Here is a 23,008-nt window from a genome sequence, read left to right as displayed (position 1 = left end):
TTATTTCTTAGTATTCTATACATTGATCTTACTCCTGTGAGTCTCGCTTGTGGACTTTCTGTGCGAGTTTGAACGAAACATAAATTACATGTAAGAGTTTGGCGCTGTGTACTTTTAATTTGTAAATATCGTAATTATCATTAATACCGATATATCATGACATCCCTAATTATCACGATAATGATAACACAGTAACAATGTTTCATTTATGTAAAATAATGATTATCATCAATACCTGTATATCGTGGCACTGCTAATTACCATGATAATGATATTTAATTTTTAAAATATTATGACTATCGTCAATACCTGTAAAATACGAAACCCTAATTAATACGAAACCTTATTAAATTAACTAATTAAATAACGATTATCGAATATACCTGTATATCATGACACACCTAATTAACATGATTATGATATAAAAATGTTCTAATATAACGATTATTGTAAATACTGGTATATTGCAACACCCCTAATTATCACGATATCGATATAACATTTTTTTAAAATAATATGACTATCATTAAAACCTGTATATCGCGAGACCCCTTGTTATCACAATAACGAGATTTCATTTTTTTTATATCACAACTATCATCAATGCTGGTATATTGCCCCATCCCTAATTAACACAAATATGATATTTAATTAAAAAAAAAAAATCAATTATCGTAAATACCGATATAATGCAACACCCCTGATTACCGTGATAACAATATTTATTTATTTTTTAAATATAATGATTATTGTCCATACCTGTATATCATGAGACACCTCTAATTAACACGATAAGTATATCACGAAATCTCTGATTACCAAGATAACCATATCAAGTTTTTCAAATATCACAACTATTTTCAATACTGGAATATCGCAACACCGCTAATTAACACAATAACGATATTTTATTTTTTTAAATATCACAGTTATTGTCAATGCTGGTATATCACTAAATCCCTGATTACCATGATAATGATATTAAACTTTTTAAAATATCTTGATTATTGTCAACACTGTTATATCGTGACACTGCTAATTAACTTGATAATTATATTTAGATTTTTTTTATATCACAGTTATAGTCAATGCCGGTATTTCACGAAATTCCTGATTACCATGATAACGATATTAAATATTTAAATATCTCGATTATTGTCAATACTGGTTCATAATAATGACATTTTTTAAATAAAAGTATTATCATCAGTACCAGTATATTGTTACACCCCTGTTACAAATACAAGAATAACAGTGCATGTTTAAAAAAAAATGAAATTTAAAACATTGCTTGTAATGAAACTTCATGACACGAGGTTTGTTTATGGTTTTGTGTAGGAGGGCCTGTTGAATGTAGAGACTGCGGAGAGTGAAGATGAACTCACAGGAACAGAGATCAGCTGTCTCAGACTGAAGGGCCAGATGATCTCACTTCCTGAGACGGAGAACATCCTTTTCCTGTGCTCACCGAGGTGTTTGGCTGAGGCTAGGAAATAAAACCAACAAAGCAAATTAGCAAAGCAAAAATAGCTGCTAAAATTGGTAACACACATTTGTTACCATATTGACTTATTTCTACTTGGACAAATCTTTAAAAAGATTTTCCAATTAATGTATTTATATATATAATATTTATTATTATTATTATTACAAATATTTAATAATGTTAAAGCTTGACATCATTTAAAAAAATATATTTTTCAAAACTAAAATTATCCTAAATTAGATTTTACCACATGAAGTAATTTTTGAAGGCTTGATTTCGTTTTTTTTTTTTTTTTTGTCAAAATGGATAATCTAAATCTACTTCTACTTTATCTATTTATAAATGTAATTCTTTTTTTTTTTAAGGAAACATGAAGTGTAATGTAAACATCAGTACTGCTTGTTATTTATAAAATAAGTGCAGTACATTTTTGTTTTTCGTATTATGAAACATGTTGTGGAACTATACTGCTTAACTATGTTTGTATATATTAGGGTCATGTTGTTTACCTTTACTGAAGATTCGTGGAGAGGTTTGGACTTTTTGATATCTCGATTGATAGGCTTGATGATGCAGTGTTTTGTCGTTTGCGTACATCAGTGTTATGAATCTGGATGACCTGACGAGGAGAGGTCTGTACCTGAGTGACATTCCCCTTCATGATGCCACCCGTGACCTTGTGTTACTGGGGGAGCAGTTTCGTGAGGAGTATAAGTTGACCCAGGAGCTGGAGATCCTGACCGACCATCTGCAGCACACGCTTCGAGCCCTGGAGGATGAGAAGAAGAAGACAGACAGGTCAGTCCTCCGCAATTAAGATATAAGCTGGCGATTGCGATTTATAAAGTCAGAGCTCACAATTCGTAGTTTTCAGTCACGTGATTGGCTCGGAGATCTGGCGGCTAAAACATCCAAACATTTGAACCCAAAATCTTCAGATCATCTCTCAAAAGAAGAAAACAAAGAAATGTGAACAAAATCACATCAGCAGTCCATATAAAGCACTCGCCGCCATATTTCAATCGCTAAACAGAGCAACATTGTAAAACGTTTAATGTGAAAACACTTTAAAACTCTATGATCGCAATGCACTAAATTCAATTTTCAGTTCAATTCAAGTTTATTTGTATAACGCTTTTTACAATACAAATCGTTACAAAGCAACTTTACAGAAAATTATGTTTCTACAATATTTAGTAGTAGCTAGTAATTTGTACACGTTTGACAGGATTTAAGAAAAAATAAACAATAATAATAATAAGACGTAGTCAGCTAGACGATGAACTATCAATATTATTAATTAATAGTTATTATATGATGCAGTCACACATGTAGCAATATTGTTTAGTTCTGTTTGTTGATTCAAGGTTAGGATCATCTGGGGTCCTCTGAGGGTCAGCATCATCTCTTCTCAGGTGTTCTGGATCCAGACTGGAGCTTGTGTAAATCCTAGTTACGCAAAACATAGAAACAAAATAGAGACATCATTAGCATAGCTGCTGATCCAACAAAGTAAAATTAGTTTAACCCAAGCTAAAGAATAAAAATTCAGATGCAACTACACTCACAATTTAAGAGATACATTATTCGAATGCTTGGCGAAAGAGATGCGTTTTTAATCTAGATTTAAACAGAGAGAGTGTGTCTGAACCCCGAACATTATCAGGAAGGCTATTCCAGAGTTTGGGAGCCAAATGTGAAAAAGCTCTACCTCCTTTAGTGGACTTTGCTATCCTAGGAACTACCAAAAGTCCAGCGTTTTGTGACCTTAGGGTGCGTGATGGGTTGTAGCGTGGTAGAAGACTAGTTAGGTACGCAGGAGCTAAACCATTTAGGGCCTTATAGGTTAGTAATGATAATTTGTAACTGATACGGAACTTAATAGGTAGCCAGTGCAGAGACTGTAAAATTGGGGTAATATGATCATATTTTCTTGACCTGGTAAGGACTCTAGCTGCTGCATTTTGGACGACCTGTAGCTTGTTTATTGAAGAAGCAGGACAACCACCTAGAAGTGCATTACAATAGTCCAGTCTAGAGGTCATGAAAGCATGAACTAGCTTTTCTGTTTTTCTTGATCTGAAATTCTTCATACAGATCATTTTTATGCAGGAAGGTGCTCAATTGAGCAGACACAACTTTTTCTAAAATTTTAGACATAAATGGAAGATTTGAAATAGGCCTATAATTTGCCAGTACACTAGGATCTAGTTTTGGTTTCTTGATAAGAGGCTTGATAACCGCCAGCTTGAATGGTTTTGGGACGTGACCTAAAGATAACGACGAGTTAATGATATTGAGAAGCGGTTCTTCGGCTACAGGTAACAGCTCTTTTAGTAATTTAGTGGGTACAGGATCTAATAAACATGTTGTTGGTTTAGATACAGTGATAAGTTTATTTAGCTCTTCCTGTCCTATATTTGTAAAGCACTGCAGTTTATCTTTGGGTGCGATGGATGAAACTGAAGTGTTAGACGTTGTAGAATCTACATTCGCTATTGTATTTCTAATGTTATCTATTTTATCAGTGAAGAAATTCATAAAGTCATTACTATTTAACGTTGGTGGAATATTTGAATCAGGTGGCATCTGGTAATTTGTTAATTTAGCCACTGTGCTAAATAAAAACCTTGGATTGTTTTGGTTATTTTCAATGAGTTTGTGGATATGCTCTGCCCTAGCAGTTTTTAGAGCCTGTCTATACCTGGACATACTGTTTTTCCATGCAATTCTAAAAACTTCCAAGTTAGTTTTTCTCCATTTGCGTTCAAGACTACGAGTTACTTTCTTGAGAGAGTGAGTATTACTGTTATACCATGGCACAGTACGTTTTTCTCTAACCTTTTTCAATTTGATGGGGGCAACAGCTTCTAATGTATTAGAGAAAATAGTGCCCATGTTGTCAGTAATTTCGTCTAATTCATGTGTATTTTTGGGTACAAATAGCAGTTGAGATAGATCAGGCAGGTTATTTGCGAATCTGTCTTTGGTGGCTGGAACAATAGTTCTGCCCAGACGGTAACGCTGAGACATATAGTTAATATCAGTTATACGCAGCATGCACGATACAAGGAAATGGTCTGTAATATCATCACATTGGGGTACAATATCTATAGCAGTAAGATCGATTCCATGCGATATAATTAGATCTAGTGTATGATTAAAACGATGAGTGGGCCCGGTGACATTTTGCTTGACTCCAAAGGAGTTTATTAGGTCAGTAAATGCAAGTCCTAATGTATCATTTGCATTATCAACGTGAATATTAAAATCTCCCATGATTAGCGCCTTATCAACTGTAACTAGAAGGTCTGAGAGGAAATCTGCTAATTCTTTTAGGAATTCTGTATACGGCCCTGGTGGTGCAGAAGTATTTTGAATGAGTTAAACCTGTATCCTGTTTTCTGGGTAACATTGAGAATATCACTATATATTGTTGCGACACCTCCGCCACGACCAGTCTGACGGGGCTCATGCTTATAACAGTAGTTTGGTGGAGTAGACTCATTTAGACCAAAATAATCATTTGGTTTTAGCCAGGTTTCAGTCAAGCAGAGTGCATCAAAACTATTATCTGTGATCATTTCATTTACAATAACTGCTTTGGGTGTGAGTGATCTAATATTTATGAGCCCAAACTTTAAAAATTGTTTTTGTTCATTTACTTTACATTTTTCTGGTTTAATTACGATAAGACTTTTTCTAGATCCTACATTATATTTTGACCTCACTATTCGGGGAACAGACACAGTCTTAATAGTTTTTACAGCACAAGTACTTTTATCATTTAAGCGGGTGGAACAAAAGTCATCATAATAGTTATTAGAGAATTGTCTTACTAGTCACATGGAGCGAAGTGTCCTGGAGATGTTGTCAGAGAGCAGCTCCGCTCCGATTCTGCTGGGGTGTAATCCATCAGCGCGAAACAGCCTAGGACGCTCCCAGAAAAGATTCCAGTTATTAACAAATAGCAGTTACACCATGACAACAACCATTCATTTAAAGCAAAAAGTCTACTGAACCTTTCGTGTCCTCGTCGATACGTGGGCAGTGGTCCTGACACGACGATCGTCGCCGCGGGCGTCGTGCTGCGAACCGTCTCGATCAGGCTGCTGAAGTCCCTCTTTCTGCCGCAGCGTGGTGTCGTTAACCCCGGCGTGAAGCACGACCGCTCTGGGGCTCTCGTCGGCCTTCAGGATCGCGGGTATCTGCGCAGAAACATCGAGAACACGAGCACCAGGCAAACAATGAGTGTGCACTTTACCTTCGGCTAACGTAGCACTTACGTGTCGGATGATGGAGTCTCCGATGATCACAGCGTCGAGTCCTTTCTCACGGAGGGGAGCGAAGCGGTTCCGGATGGAGATCTCGAAGGCAGGAGGGGGAGAAGTCGTCGCCCGGGACCCGGCTCGCGTCCTCCGCTGTGGATGCACCCAGGGTCCGTGGTGTCCTGGCGTCGCAGTGAAGGACATCTGGGAAGATCGCGTCCTGGGTGCACCGGGCCTGTGCAGAGAAACACACGGAGTAGAGGTGGTTGTCACGGCAGGGATCCAATGAGGCACGGAGATAGAACCAATTGCAGGTAAGTCATTTATTAAAGGGTAATCCAAAGGGGTAAACAGTCCAGGCAGGGTCAAAACCAGAATATCAAACATAAACAAGACACGAAGACAAGGCAAAGCAAGGCAAGAAGCGACGGACATGAATAACTATAGGACATTAAACAAGGACTCCGTAACACAGACTCAGACAGACCGGGTATAAATACACAGAAGGATAATGAGGGAACAGGAGACAGGTGGGGAACAATCAATTACTAAACAGCAGGAAGGTGACCAAATAAGGGAACAGGAAGTGATAAGGAGACAGACACCGTGAGAAAGGAGGACACCTAGTGGAAACCCAGGGAACACAACCCAGACACTGTGACAGGACCCCCCCTCTACGGAGCGGCTCCCAGACGCTCCACGACAAGACACAACACAGACCAGGAGGGAGGCGGACAGATGGAGGCTCAGGGGGAGGGACGGAGGGCCAGACTCACTGAGGGGAACAGACAGAAACATAACAGAAACCAAGAAACACAAAACAGAAATCCATAAGGACATCATGTGGCACCCCCCAGGGCGGAGCAGAAGACCACCACAACCGTGTGGTCAGGACGGAAGCCCCCCAGGGCGGAGCAGAAGACCACCACAACCGTGTGGTCAGGACGGAAGCCCCCCAGGGCGGAGCAGAAGACCACCACGTCCTTGTGGACGAAGCCAGAGTCCTCCAGGGCGGAGCGGAAGACCCCCACAGCCGTGTGGTCAGGGCGGAAGGCCCCCAGGGCGGAGCAGAAGACCACCACAGCCATGTGGTCAGGACCAGAGCCCCCCAAGGCGGAGCAGACCTCCGTGCGGCTGGACCAATGGGACGACGAAACTCTGGTAATTCCCTGGTGTCCTTACTGGACTCCAAAAGATTGGTGCTGGCCTGACCCTGCTCATGAAGATCATTGGTGATTTGCATTTGCTCATGAAGATCATTGGTGATTTGCCTTTGCTCATGAAGATCAATGGTGACTTGCCTTTGTTCATGAAGATCAATGGTGACTTGCCTTTGTTCATGAAGATCAGAGGTGACTTGCCTTTGTTCATGAAGATCAGAGGTGACTTGCCTTTGTTCATGAAGATCAGAGGTGACTTGACTCAGTCCTTGACGATCAGAGGTGACTTGACTCAGTCCTTGACGATCAGAGGTGACTTGACTCAGTCCTTGACGATCAGAGGTGACTTGACTCAGTCCTTGACGATCAGAGGTGACTTGACTCAGTCCTTGACGATCAGAGGTGACTTGACTCAGTCCTTGACGATCACCGGTGACTTGACTCAGTCCTTGACGATCACCGGTGACTTGACTCAGTCCTTGACGATCACCGGTGACTTGACTCAGTCCTTGACGATCACCGGTGACTTGACTCAGTCCTTGACGATCACCGGTGACTTGACTCAGTCCTTGACGATCACCGGTGACTTGACTTGACTCTGAAAGGTCAACGGTGACTAGCCCTGACTCTGGAGGATCAGCGGTGACTAGCCCTGACTCTGGAGGATCAGCGGTGACTAGCCCTGACTCTGGAGGATCAGCGGTGACTAGCCCTGACTCTGGAGGATCAGCGGTGACTAGCCCTGACTCTGGAGGATCAGCGGTGACTAGCCCTGACTCTGGAGGATCAGCGGTGACTAGCCCTGACTCTGGAGGATCAGCGGTGACTAGCCCTGACTCTGGAGGATCAGCGGTGACTAGCCCTGACTCTGGAGGATCAGCGGTGACTAGCCCTGACTCTGGAGGATCAGCGGTGACTAGCCCCCGACTCGACTCTGGAGAGTTCACTGGCACCCGACTCGACTCTGGAGAGCTCACTGGCACCCGACTCGACTCTGGAGAGCTCACTGGCACCCGACTCGACTCTGGAGAGCTCACTGGCACCCGACTCGACTCTGGAGAGCTCACTGGCACCCGACTCGACTCTGGAGAGCTCACTGGCACCCGACTCGACTCTGGAGAGCTCACTGGCACCCGACTCGACTCTGGAGAGCTCACTGGCACCCGACTCGACTCTGGAGAGCTCACTGGCACCCGACTCGACTCTGGAGAGCTCACTGGCACCCGACTCGACTCTGGAGAGCTCACTGGCACCCGACTCGACTCTGGAGAGCTCACTGGCACCCGACTCGACTCTGGAGAGTTCACTGGCACCCGACTCGACTCTGGAGAGTTCACTGGCACCCGACTCGACTCTGGAGAGTTCACTGGCACCCGACTCGACTCTGGAGAGTTCACTGGCACCCGACTCGACTCTGGAGAGTTCACTGGCACCCGACTCGACTCTGGAGAGTTCACTGGCACCCGACTCGACTCTGGAGAGTTCACTGGCACCCGACTCGACTCTGGAGAGTTCACTGGCACCCGACTCGACTCTGGAGAGTTCACTGGCAGCTGACTCGACTCTGGAGGGTCAACTGGAATCTGACTCGACTCCGGAGGGTCAGCTGAGACTCTCATCCAGTGCAGCGGCGCTGGGCAAGCAGCCATCTTGGGCCATGACTCTGGACAGGCGGCCATCTTGTACTGTGGTGCTGGGCTGGCGGCCACCTGGGGTTGTGGTGCTGGACCGGCGGCCATCTTGTACTGTGGCGCTGGACTGGTGACCAATTTGGGCATTGGCGCTGGGTTAGCGGCCATCTTGCGCTGTGGCGCTGGACTGACGGCCATCTTGTGCTGTGGCGCTGGACTGACGGCCATCTTGGGCTGTGGAGCTGAACCGGTGGCCAATTTGGGCATTGGCACTGGGCTGGCGGCCATCTTGGGCTGTGGCGCTGGAACGGTGGCCAATTTGGGCATTGGCGCTGGGTTAGCGGCCATCTTGTGCTGTGGCGCTTGGCTGGTAGCCATCCTGGGCAGTGGTGCTGGACTGGTGGCCATCTTGGGTTGTGGCGCTTGGTTGGTAGCCATCCTGGGCAGTGGTGCTGGACTGGCGGCCATCTTGGGTTGTGGCGCTTGGCTGGTTGCCATCCTGGGCAGTGGTGCTGGGCTGACGACCACCCCGCCGGAAGAGACAGAAGTGGCTGGGGCATCCCACGGAAGCCGATGCTGCAGGTAGCGCACGAATTCCCAGAATTCCAGTGTCTCTAACTGCGCCATCTCCTCCTGAGACACTGGATCATCCAGCCCGGCATTGAAATAGTCCTTGAGGGCCGCATCATTGTAGCCCATGCCCTCGGCCAGGGACCAGAACACCTGAGCCAGGGCACCCACTTCATTTCCCTCTTGGCGGAGGGCGATCAACCTAAGATACTTGGCTCGCCTCTCCGCCATCTTGGCTGGGGAACGGAAAGACGACATACCGCTGGTTCCTAGAATGACGGAGTCCTTCTGTCACGGCAGGGATCCAATGAGGCACGGAGATAGAACCAATTGCAGGTAAGTCATTTATTAAAGGGTAATCCAAAGGGGTAAACAGTCCAGGCAGGGTCAAAACCAGAATATCAAACATAAACAAGACACGAAGACAAGGCAAAGCAAGGCAAGAAGCGACGGACATGAATAACTATAGGACATTAAACAAGGACTCCGTAACACAGACTCAGACAGACCGGGTATAAATACACAGAAGGATAATGAGGGAACAGGAGACAGGTGGGGAACAATCAATTACTAAACAGCAGGAAGGTGACCAAATAAGGGAACAGGAAGTGATAAGGAGACAGACACCGTGAGAAAGGAGGACACCTAGTGGAAACCCAGGGAACACAACCCAGACACTGTGACAGTGGTGGGACTGTTAGCAGATCGCTGTATACTTACCCCGGACTTGTGAGCGTCAGCCCGGGATGATTCCAGCGCGGTTCTCCGCTCTCTCAGCTGGGCCTGCCTCACCTCCAGGTCGCGAATCTGCTTTCCCACGGTCTCGAGCTCGAGCTGCACAGAGTGGAGACATTCATCCGCCATTAAAGCAAGTAACAGTGAGTACAGCAGTGGTAATGTGTGTGAATAGAGTATTAGCAATGTAAGCGCAGTTAGCTGCAACCACGCCGCTGATGCTAACGGGCTAAAAGCTAATAGCGGACCCGGGAGATCAAAATGAAACTAGTGATAGCGAGGCGTTCTGATTGTTTTTGTTGTAGAATACAATAGAGGATATATTCACACGTTATATTAACGGAAACGATGATGTATAAAATTGATTTTTAAGTTAAAAATAGTCAATGAAAAGAATATAGTGACGGAGCTCAAACGCAGTACAGCCGCCAACAACAAACAGGAAGTGACGACAATCAAAATGGCTAAGCATTTTCTTTAGAATGGTTTTCTATGGGAAACATTTAATATTAAACTTTGTGCATTGTGTTCATATTCTGGGTTCATCTGATTGCTTGTACAAAGAATGCATCATCAATAAGGTGTGTACTGAATCTGGCCTTAATGTAGACCTCATTAAAACCAATGGCGGTCAGTGCAGGAAAAACTTGTTTTGCCTTCCATGAGAGCGCTCCTGTAAGACCTTGACGTGAAGACTGTGAATTGTGTACTTTTTTTCTTCACATGTCAGTCTAAGTGAGCGGTTGCACAACTCAAGCTAGAAACAGACTGTAGTCTTATCCGAGGATCCAGATCCAGACCAGGACACTTAGTAATAACAAGGTCAATTTTAGCTCTTGAGACTAAGGCCCAAACCCAGATGACAACCTAAGCCCTTATGGTCTGTAGTTTGGTGATATAATGGTGATTAAAACATAAGTATGATATTGGTTTCGCTGATTGATGGTTTCCACTGCATATAGTTGATGGAAAGATGGAAAATGGGGCTGTATTTGTGCTCTCCTTCTTCCTCGGTCTGTCAGCTCTGTGTTTGTTTATTAAATCTGCTGGAGAACCTGAACATCACCAGAGACCTTCTCTCTCATCCACACAGACAGTAAATACCAGCCAGAGCTACACAGCCGTCTGCCTGCAAGTGTTTAATGTTAGATTTTACGACATGAGTGGAATTCAGAATTCATTTTCATGCACATTTGAATACGGACTAAGTTATTTTCTCATTTGTGCTGCAAATTTCATTACTGTGACTAACTGACGTGTGTGTGTGTGTGTGTGTGTGTGTGTGTTTAGTTCATTTCAAATGTACATTCTTGTTTTGTTCAGTAGTGTTTGCCCATATGCATTTCTTGGAAACCTGACTTGTTGATTACAGGTGAATAAATGGGCCGTGTTCTGAATGTGCTGACTAGTGCAGCCTTATCTTCTCTAGCAGGCTTCCTGCTCTGAAACTTTAGGACACTGAGATGTGACCGTGCCATTTTCTTTCATTTATGCACCTTTATTTATTTATTTTATTTTTTGCATGTGATTTGAGGAAACAGTTTTCATATGCAGATTAATTCTCTGCCAGTAGGTCTTGCATCATATAAAATAGCTACAGTATACATATACAGTATACAAATAAAGTACAGTATTTACTGTTACTCACACGGTTTGTTTATTTAGTTTTGGCTACAAGGTCAGCATAATTTTCTATTATTCATAACCTCTGAGTAAAAATGTGAAATGTATTTATAAAGAGCCTGTTTTGTGTTCTTGTGAGATCATAGCAGACCAAATCATTGAAAATGTGTCTCATGAATGCATAACTGAACACATTTAGGAGTTTTTAACGAATGCATAAGGCATGACAGTGTACATTATGTACATGAGAGAGACATGTTTTCAAAAATTAGTTAATTAAAGTTACTGGAGGGACTGGGAGTCTGAGATTAAGAAAATGTACTGCCAAAGGCTTAATAATACATGACTGTTTAAAGGTTTGGGTCAATAAGATAATAGTAATAATACTAATACTTTTATTCAACAATGATGCATTAAATTGGTTTTTAAAGTCAAGACAAGTCACTTTTATTTATATAGCGCTTTAAACAAAAAGGATTGCGTCAAAGCAACTGAACAACATTAATTAGGAAAACATAAGTAGATTAACAATGTTACAAAAGATTTATATTTCATACAAATGCTGTTTTTTAACTTTATATTCCATCCAAGAATCCAGAAAATGTATCAAAGTTTTCAGAAAATATTAAACAGCACATATATACATATATATTGTTTTTTTTTTCAGCACAACTGATTTCTGAAGATCATGGGACACTGAAGACTGGAGTAATGATGATGGAAATTCAGCTTTGCATCACAGAAATAAATTATATTTTAAAGGATCTTAAAATAGAAACCATTATTTTATATTGTAATAACATTTTGCAAGATTACAGTTTTTTCCTGTATTTTTGATCAAATAAATGCAGCCTTGATGAGCAGAAGACACTTCTTTAAAACATTACAAGTCTCACTGACCCCAAACTTTATATAGACTGTACATAAAGAACCTGTGATACTGACTTTCACCAGCTGTGTAACTGAGAGATCTGAAGTGTCTTTTGATAACAGACGTTAGTATTTGTGTTTTCCCATGGGCAGTACAGAATAAGACCCGAACAGATGGATGAATGTCTCAGGGTAGAGACCAGTACTCAAACTGCTCTGTGGATAATTAGCACTCAGCCTTCTGGGAAAGTACAGTATCTAAAAGAACGAAATTATGCTCATTATCTCTGGGACAGTTGAAGTGTGTTTCACAAAAGGATTAATTTTGTATCAGATGAAACAATTTAGGTGTTCTGTCACCTGAAGTAAACAAATCCTGTCGCTTCGAATGACTACAGCGCATGCAATGAATGCGTATTTTTCACGAGTGCACATGATGATGATAATGCCTCTTTGTTTCAGATTGCTGTATTCGGTTCTACCTCCGTCTGTCGCCAATGAACTTCGGCACAAGCGGCCCGTGCCGGCTAAACGGTACGACAACGTGACCATTCTGTTCAGCGGCATCGTGGGGTTCAATGCGTTCTGCAGCAAACACGCCTCAGCAGAGGGAGCCATTAAAATCGTCAATCTGCTCAATGACATCTACACCAGATTTGACATTCTCACGGATTCTCGGAAGAATCCTTATGTGTATAAGGTGAGTGCCTTTCAATCTGGACACGTTTGTATTTAGTGCTTGAGGAGTGAAAGACACATAAAAAAAAAAACCCTTGGGTTCATAAACAGATGTTTTTGGCCACAACCAGAGATATCTTCAGCACACAAAAGACTAAAATATCTTGACAAATATGTGTTATAAAAGATTGAAAATCTACTGTAATTTCAGAGAGCTAACAGTAATGAAGTGTCACGGTGTACAAAAGTTCCGCTTCAAAGTTCAAAGACGAAAAAAAATCTTTTATAAGGCTTTTTATGATGCGTCGTTTTATGATGCATCTTTTATGATGTACCTAATTAATAAATGAATGACTATATCTTGAGCAGGGTGTGAAGCTTCTTTTAGGTCAAGTGGCAGATTTTTATTAACAGCCGTGCTTTTGTATTTTCTGTAGCTTTATTAACTTTCTGTGCCTTTTAGCCAGTACTTTTCCAACGACACATCATGTACAGTGCTCTCTGTGAAACAACACGTCCTGGATTTACGTTCTAGGATGTACTTCGTGTATCTTTGCTAACTAAACAAACCGGGCAGTTAAAGAATTTCAAGGCTGGCTCACCAAAAAAAGCTATCTTTACTTTAAGCCAAATGTATGGACTGAATGAAGGGCTGGGCTCTCTCTTTAGACGTTTGTGTGATGAGGTTGGAGAATAAAACACGAGGAATTAAACTGGTGACATTCGCAGTGTGCATTGTTAGGGAAACTTGGATGAAACAAAAGTGTGCTAAAAATCTTGGATGATGGCTTCATTTATTTATTTTTATTTTTGGCTGTATTCATATCACAAACTAAGACCAGTTGTTATCTTACACAGTCAAAGCCACAAAATATCTTTAAATGGTTTAATGAGTCTGTTAAATTAATGTCTCGTCTTAGGTAGTCCATTAGTCAATATATGATGATTAAAAATGTTAAGTAAAAACACTGCCTGACCAGAAAAATGTATACAGGTTTAAGTGAATTTCATAAGAATCTAGGATTGTATCATTATTATGATTTCTGGCATGTTTTTATGTTTGCCAACAATTCTTTTAAAGGTGCTGTATGTACTTTTTGGACTGTGCTAAAGCGTAAAAATACTATAAAATGTTTGCAGATATTTAGGAAACATGCTAAGTTCACTTACTTATTGTGCGTTCAGTGTTGGAATGTCTGGATTTGTTTTGGTCTGTGTGACTCCGCCCACTGCCAGTTTAACCAATAGGATTTGCATACACCGGGTTGCCAGTTTGTGTAAAACACAGCGTATTACAGCCATTGAAGCCGGCATCCATCTGAAAAACTCTATGACCAGAGGAATATTAAAACACGGATGAATCATCAGCTAACTGTGTAAAGCTCGTCTGCTCGTTACTGTTGTGTGTCCATTAGGGATATGCCGGTATCAAATTTTCCTGTAGCGGTTAATTGATAATGCTGTTATCACGGTATACGGTATTATCACGGTATTGAAATTTTTTTTTAAATATACATAATACAGTATAACAGGTTAAATAACTTTTTTTCTTATAAAAAAATAACTAAACATTTAAAACAATAAAGCAATACAGAAAAATATATAAAAGTTAAATGTTTTACACATTAAAGTTCAAAAGAACTTTAAAGACCAATAGGTATCACTTTACAGTAAGACCTCATTAGTTAACCTTAGTTAATGCATTAACATTCAAGGCAAGGTTCGGACATCGCATAGTGCTCATTCAATAAATGCACAGCTAAACAATGAGCAATAGCTACATTTGCTATTTGCTAAGTTATTAATCTTTGTTAAAAAATGCAAGTCTTAGTTCATGTTAGCTCATTAAATAACAAAATAACAGCTGCTTTATTTACTGTGTTTACAGGGTAAGGGTTGCATTTTAGCGCCATCTGCTGTCAGAGAGTGAAGCGTCTCTCACGTGTTCCTCCATGTGCTTCTCATGCGTGCTTGTTTACATCAGAGCACATGTGCTCTTTCAAGCAGCATACAGCGATGTTGTGCATTTTAAGCAGCTGATGGGAATACTATTCTTAAAATGCATTCCAAATTCTGAATAATGTGTAATGTATATTTATTCACGGTATTTAGAAGTGCCCACGAAAACAATATCGTGCATATTAATCACCGCAATATATCGCATTACCGAATACCAGCACAAGTCTAGTGTCCATTTGTGTTTTTGTGTTTTGGCCAGGCAATGCATTTACATGTCATGCAAATATTATTGCATCAAGCAGGTTAGTGTTAAATGTGTTAAATATAAAATTGGGCTACAAAACCTAAAATATCCAAGTGTAGCTTCTTTGAAAGGTCCCTTGAGGTTCTTCATACCCACAGGCACATTAGTTATTTGTAGCAGTCTCTGATCTGAATCTCTGTGTTCTCGACAGGTGGAGACTGTTGGTGATAAGTACATGACTGTGAGTGGTCTTCCGGAGCCCTGCACCCATCATGCAAAATCCATCGGTCACCTGGCCCTGGACATGATGGAGATCGCCGGACAGGTGAAAGTGGACGAGGATCCTGTTAAGGTGATCACTCTTCTTGACCCAGATACAAGTTTATACAAAAATAAATTTTTTCACAGTTTTTGCATGAGGATCTTTTGCTCCAGAACCCTTTATCAGCTCTATGATAATGTAGTAGCATTTTCAGAATAGCTGAATTGTGTGGTCACAAAATTAGAAAAGTGTTTGCTCAACTCTTATCTTAGCCTGATGACTGTAAGATTGAGTATATGTTACAGAGAACATTACAGCATCGTCACATGAACAAGAATATCCAGTGCTGCTTTACTAATTATCAGTACTGTTGGAACACTTACGTTTATGTAAGTTATTATGCATTCAGTTATAAATACACAATGACCAGTATATAATTGTGTATTATATAAAATTCCACACACACTGAATTCTGACTGAAACATAAAGGTCTTCACAGCAACCCGTCAAAATAAAAGTCAGTTTAACTTGAAAAAATTTTGACAGAAATGAATGTACATCTCAAAGTAAATTAAATTAATGCATTTAGCAGAAGCTTTTATCCAAAGCAACTTAGAATGCATCCAGGGTAACAATTTGTTTTCCTAACATGTTCCCCTGGGAATCAAACCCACAACCTTTTGCGCTTCTAACACAATGCTCTACCACTGAGTCACAGGAATTGGTTTTAATTGTTTATGTATATAAGTATGCATGAATGGATTTCAGAAATTCTGTGTTTCCTGTTTTATTTATTTCTGGATTTATGATTTAATACAAATTTATTATCCAAAATGGTGTTAATCAGATGAAGGCATAAAACATTAACGTTTAAAATATAATCAAATGAAGTGTTAACATTTTAAAACAAATGTAAAAATGGTGTGATTATCATTTTAAAAATAAACAAAGTTTTAATAATTTTATTATTAATAATGAATGAATAATTATTAAATATTAATAAAATAAAATAATATAATATAGATTTTTATTTTTAAATTAAATAAAAAATAAAATTAATAATTGTATTATTATTATTACTTTGAGATGTACAATTAATTTCTGTCAAAGTTTCTTCAAGTTAAACTGACTTTTATTTTGACGGGTTGCTGTGAAGACCTTTAAGTTTCAGTCAGAATTCAGTGTGTATATATATACTGTATATATACTGGTCATTGTGTATTTAAAACTGGATGCATAAATAAATCCTGAATGTTTAGACTTGTTTAATGTGCTGCCTCATAACATCAATTAAACAACATATCTCGCATATTTTGTGCACCCACCCACTGTGCTATCCTTCATGAAACACCCCCATCATAAAACACGCTGGTGTGCTTCAGCTGGTGTATTAAAGATGCTTTATGATTTCTAAGAATAGCTCTAGAATGCATCTCAGAGGTGTTTGACGTGACTGCGATCAAGGCTCTTTTGTTTATCCAGACGGCACAGGTGTGTTATTATATGAGCGAATGATGAAGATGTGCCTCTGGAACACTAAGAGCATCTACAATAGACAGAAGTGACTGTATGGGGTGAATGACATGGACACTTTTACACCAACACACACACACACACACACATGCAAAAGGGTTTGCTCAGCTCTGGCACGTGCACACGGTGTCATTCAGGGGAGGAATGCTGGAAACACAAATGCAATAAAACAAGAAATGAAAGAAAGACAGATTTCTCCTTTATAAATATGTCTGAATTGTTAAAAACTATATGAATATTATTGGGTTATGTGTGAATGTGTTTCATTGCCCATGTATCTGTTATGTTTTGGAGCAGATCACCATTGGAATCCACACAGGGGAGGTGGTCACAGGGGTCATAGGTCAAAGAATGCCCCGTTACTGCCTGTTTGGAAACACTGTCAACCTGACAAGTCGTACAGAGACCACAGGAGAGAAGGGAAAGATAAATGTGTCAGAGTACACATACAGGTAAGAGGAACCTGAATGATAGAAATCTGCACTGAAAAAAATAATAATTAAAAAAAAATGTTTTATATATATATATATATTAAAAATAAAATAAAAAAATATTATTGGGCTATGTTTTACAAGATATTATTATTCCAGTTTTGCTATTTCAACATTTTACATTTTAAAAAAGTAACCAATAAAAAAACTAAAATAAATAAATAAATAAAAATAAAATAACATGCTCTGTAATGTTATGCCTTTTTTTATTATTATTTATTTATTTTTACCTGATTTAACACATAAAAAATTATTTTGTTGGTATATATATATATATATATATATATATAGCCAAAGGATATACATTTCAAATTAGAAATACACATTCATAAAAATGTATTTAGATTTTAAAAATCTTAGAAGTGCATGATATAAACTGGATTTATAAAGTCAGAAATGCATGATACAATGTCACATTCTTACACTTCTTTATCAACCAAAATGAATATAATATAATATAATATAATATAATGTTGTTATTGTGTTGTTTGGGTTCAGGTGTTTGCAGACGGTGGAAAACGCTGATCCTCAGTTTGATTTGGAGTACAGAGGACCTGTGACCATGAAAGGAAAGAAAGAGCCGATGAAAGTGTGGTTTCTGTCACGTAAGACCTGATGGACGCGCCGTCTGCCGTTTCTAGTGTGTTCTTGCACTAATGTGTGTTCTTTCTGACATCTCTGAATAGGAACATACTTTTCTTTCTTCATATTCTTCCGCTCTCAGATTAAGGATGTTCTTTAGTGACCCCTGCATTTAAAATGCCAATTATCTCAGAATCACAGATAATGATAAAAGGGTATTACGGAAGCTGATGGGAAACAAGCTCTACACATTTCACACAGAAATATGAAAACGAATCTCCATTTGATATTAACGATACTACTCTTGAGTGCCAACTATTGAATTGATTTAATACAGAAACAGAACATCTGAATAAATACTACTGGAACATGCTACAGATACTCTATGCAACGTGCAAACGTGTTTATTTCCATCATTTTTATATTTATAGCAGAGAATGCGAACAGTGTTTGTTATTTTTTTCATCACTGAGCAAAAGTTGTTTCACTTTGTCTGTATTTATTCCTGAAATATCTAAAACACTGTTTTAGTTTTAATTGTGCACATTAATTGAGAAATAAACCTGCAGATGTTCAGAATCACATGTATTATATTGGAAATACTCTATGATTAATTTTGCTAGACGGATGCATGCTGTAAATAATAAAAACACATATATTTACATTCTTACAGTACATCAGAGAATTTGCCAAACATTTACATATAAGCTATTTTATGATCACAATTTAGTATTTGTTATTGTGTTGCTATGATGAGTCATTAGTGAACGAATAGATTCTTAACGACCAGTTTCTGAGTGAATATTAACCCTTTGAAAAGTGGATGGGTTTGTATAGGTGTTTGTCGATTCATGTCGATCTCACTGATAGAGCTCTGTATTGTAAACCTGACATGTCACGATGCTTTTATGATCACAGGTCCTCTGTCATAAAAATAATAAAACATGATAGAAACAAACTGTTTTGAAATGGGTCTGAGCTAAACTTCAGTGGGAAGATGTTGATGTCAGGCATGACTTCATGCAGATTAATAAACAACCTTTCAGGGTTCATAGAAGAACAGTTTTTACAATCATATTAGAAAAAAAATAGAAATAACATCAGCATCTTAGAATGATTTCTGAAGACACTGAAGACTGGAGGAATGATGCTGAAAATACAGCGGAGCATCACAGAAATAAATTACACTTTAACACATATTCACACAGAAAACAGCTGTTTTACATTAGAATAATATTTAAGAATTTTAACTGTATTTTTTGATCAAATAAACGCAGCATTGATGAGCATAAGAGACTCTTATTAAATAACTCTTGTTAAGAATTTTAACAAAGAGCATCACTCCTAGTTGCGTTAAAATAATTAACATTTCGCATACTCTTCAAGGTTAATGCATGACCAAAGCTTTTCGAACTTTTCTAATCCATACAGTATATATCATAAACCTTCTCTTATCTTTGCTTTCAATGGGACGATACCAAAGGTCTTCAGAGGTCTCATTATATAGCGCTGTCGAGAGATTAAGTCTGAGGTGGCGATCAAATAAAGCATTATCATGTCGCTTTGTCTTTGCAGATGGAAATTTCCGCACCACATTTCAAATTTGGCAGGCTTTGTACAATCATTGGCTTAAATGTTCATTATTAGTATAAATGCCTCAGCGCTTCTCACACAGTATTTGAGTCAATGTAAGCAGAAAGAGTGAAAGCTGGTGAGATATAGAGAAGAAAAGCCATGCAACTAGAGTACAACAGAAGTCAAATTACGCTTGATAAAATGCATTGTCCCTACACAGCTCACACAGCAAACCATTCAGATAAAAGCAGGACGATACAAGAGAGGTAATGAAGAAGCGAGGGATGTTGTGATGAATGGGTATGGTCTGGAGGGAAGGAAGGAGGGAGGGTGAGATTTATACTCTGTGAGCTTTACTCAGCCACATCAGCATGAAGATAATACTCCGATAAGAGACTCGCACAGGTATAAAAGTCAGACGCGGGGTGAAGTTAGGCCACCATCAGATCACAGCAGTCTGTCATCATGGCCTTCAACGGCACCTGGAAAGTGGACCGCAATGACAACTACGAGAAGTTCATGGAGCAAATGGGTGAGTCCAAGCAATCTTCTCTTTCTGACCCTGTTGAGTGATTCAGAGGGTCAGTGTTTACAAGTACTGCATCTCTTCAACAGGCATCAACATGGTTAAGAGGAAGCTAGCGTCTCATGACAACCTGAAGATCACTCTGGAACAGACCGGAGACGAGTTCCACGTGAAGGAAGTCAGCACTTTCCGCTCGCTGGAGATCAACTTTACTCTCGGCGTCAGCTTTGAATATTCTCAGGCAGACGGCACCGAGCTCACGGTGAGCACAATCCCATCAGATTTCAGAGGCGTTTATATTCTGAAGGACCTTTATTTCAATCCATGATTCCGTAGAGAGCTCCTCAGAACCAATGCACAAAAAGTTTCTTCATAGCAGAACGATTGTGTAAAGCGTTCTTCACGATAATCAGGCATGCAAATATAGTTCTTTTGAGAAATACCAGATTCTTTGGAGAACCCAGAATGGTTCACTGCTGCAAAAAAGCTCCTTTGGGATCCTTTTATTTTTAAGCATGTACACTCTCAGAAAAAAAGATTCTGCCCTGGTCATTGCTTTTGGACCTTTTTTCTGAGAGTGACATGATCAGGTGCAAAGGTTGAGGTGCATGCTCTGAATGATGATATAAACTAAGATGCTGTACATTGAATCTTTTGTGTTGAATCAAACTACTTTAGTTCACGCTTGATATATTTATGTTGTATGTAACTTCCATAACAGCTTGTGTATGAGCCTCGTAAATAAACATCCACCTGACCTTTGACCTTCTGATTGCAGGGGTCCTGGGTCATGGAGGGTGACATGCTGAAGGGAACATTCACACGCAAGGACAACGGAAAGTCGCTAATAACAACCAGGAAGATCATCGGTGAAGAGCTTGTACAGGTGAGCTGCTGATGAAGACACATCCTTTGTAGTAAATGCTGTGAACTTGTATTGCCTTATGATTTTTTTTATTATTTGCTTCCAGACTTATACCTACGAAGGAGTCGAGGCCAAGAGGATTTTCAAGAAGGCTTAAAATAACATCAGCATTCCCAAAAATTGAAAATGACAAATCTACTGAATCTATTGTGTGTTGCAACCGTGGATATTCAAGTCTTTTAACAACTGACGGCCCTAAAGTTTACAAAGCATGTACGTATTGCACTGTGAATTTTGATATTTATGGTAATAAAGCCATTTTTACATCCTTTTGCGAACCGTTTTATTTTTATGCAATAAAAATAGGAATTTTCAGAAGCAATAAACACAAAGAAGCAGGTTGCATCAGGGACTGAACACTCAAGGTTTATTAAACAAAGAGTTAAAAGTAACTGCAGACACATCTCCATAAATATATAGCGAATATCATTTTACATTACTCAGTATTTTGCATGAAAATAAATTGCAGGAAGGCACTCAACCTCTAGGGAGCATGTACAACGGTGCATTTGCAATGAAATTAAAGTCGAGGACACAGTTGCTATCTTTGTCTTTAAGACTAGGAAAACTGTTTCTTTAGGTCAATATTCAGCATAAAATGGTCATTCCTGTTCACAAGCAGTTACTGATTCAAGCCAAAGTCTATACTGCCCCCCTGTGGATGGCTCTGAGAAGATACTTCAACATCACCGTTGCAGAAAGCCTCATCTGAGTCTCAAATACAAGTACACTGTAAATAAAACAAGTGCAAAAACTAGACTTTTTCTACAGAGGAAGGATGGATGGATAGATGTTTTATAAATGCATGAAGTACCAGTCAAAAGTCTGAACACATCTATTCATTCTTTATTATCATCTCAAAGCTCATTTTCAAAGCACATGTTATTTCAGTATTATTTATATACTATTATAATTTCATTAATATTAGGTATTGGCTTAGTTATTAGTTTTCGATTTAGTTTACCTTTTTCACTTTTAGTCATTTTAGTAGTTCAGCTTTTACAATATGCTTCATTAGTTTATATTAATCAACTACTTTAGTTAGTTAACATGAAATAAGCATGAACAATACTTCTAAGGCATTTATTAATCTCAGTTAATTTCAGCCTTTACTAATGCATTATTAAACTCAAAAGTTGTGCTTGTTAACATTAGTTAATGCACTGTGAATTAACATGAACTAACTACTAACACTAACAAACATGTATAAATACTGCAGTAAATGCACTGTTCATTGTTTGTTTACGTTGGTTAATACATGAACTAATTGAACCTTATTTTAAAATGTGGCTTATTTTATTTGTACGTTTTTATCTAATGTTCTCACTATTAATTAGTAGCTCACTAGCATGCATATTATTGTCTGTTTATCATTATTTATAAAGCACATATTAATGCCTTATTTTTTTTTGCATAAAAATGTGCAGTGTTACTTTAAGATTAAAATATTTACATGATTTTTATATTTCAATATTTTACTGACGCTGAAGATGTTAGGCCAGTTATATCAACTTGATTTTTTTTATCTTGTAACCCTAAAAAGTTAATTTTAATTCATAAACATTACACCGTGTATTGAGGTAGAATTGCATTTTTTAATGCATTTATGAATAAATTAATAGATAGGACAAAAATGATCATCATACAATTGACCTAAATGCATTACTGTCAATGCACAAGAAGATAATCGATCATATGATCACACAGTGTATTTTTCATTTATATTTCTCATGGCAAATTGTGATTCTAATACGCTGTTATAAATGTCAGTTGTGCATTTGTGAAGACAAAGCGTGTGAATACCTTGAACTTGGGCTGCCCTGAATTTTAACCAAATGCTTACCTGAGGGAACAAAATGTGCAATCATTTTTGAAACATAAAACAGACAA

The 23,008-nt window shown here is 39.1% G+C and overlaps 2 protein-coding genes across 2 annotated transcripts in view; both read left to right on the top strand.

Moving 5' to 3' along the window:
• The window catches only part of LOC132142156 (guanylate cyclase soluble subunit beta-1-like), a 30,124-nt gene extending 11,595 nt beyond the window's left edge, over positions 1 to 18,529 (top strand). The window contains exons 8-13 of the mRNA XM_059551804.1: positions 1,339 to 1,472; positions 2,087 to 2,284; positions 12,806 to 13,043; positions 15,436 to 15,576; positions 17,317 to 17,471; positions 18,009 to 18,529. Coding sequence (XP_059407787.1) covers positions 1,339 to 1,472; positions 2,087 to 2,284; positions 12,806 to 13,043; positions 15,436 to 15,576; positions 17,317 to 17,471; positions 18,009 to 18,126 — 984 coding nt within the window. The 3' untranslated portion in view covers positions 18,127 to 18,529. The remainder of the gene's footprint in view (positions 1 to 1,338; positions 1,473 to 2,086; positions 2,285 to 12,805; positions 13,044 to 15,435; positions 15,577 to 17,316; positions 17,472 to 18,008) is intronic.
• Positions 18,530 to 20,034: 1,505 nt separating this feature from the next.
• LOC132141785 (fatty acid-binding protein, intestinal-like) lies at positions 20,035 to 21,390 on the top strand. The gene is made up of 4 exons (XM_059551443.1): positions 20,035 to 20,199; positions 20,283 to 20,455; positions 20,972 to 21,079; positions 21,165 to 21,390. The coding sequence occupies exons 1-4, from the start codon at positions 20,133 to 20,135 to the stop codon at positions 21,213 to 21,215; spliced, it is 399 nt and encodes a 132-aa protein (XP_059407426.1). The 5' UTR covers positions 20,035 to 20,132; the 3' UTR covers positions 21,216 to 21,390.
• Positions 21,391 to 23,008: the final 1,618 nt, after the last annotated feature.

The sequence above is a fragment of the Carassius carassius genome, chromosome 6, assembly GCF_963082965.1.
Source record: "Carassius carassius chromosome 6, fCarCar2.1, whole genome shotgun sequence".
In the NCBI taxonomy this organism is placed as follows: domain Eukaryota; kingdom Metazoa; phylum Chordata; class Actinopteri; order Cypriniformes; family Cyprinidae; genus Carassius; species Carassius carassius.
The sequence above is the reverse complement of the archived record's forward strand: the minus strand, read 5'-3'. Positions and strand labels throughout refer to the sequence as shown.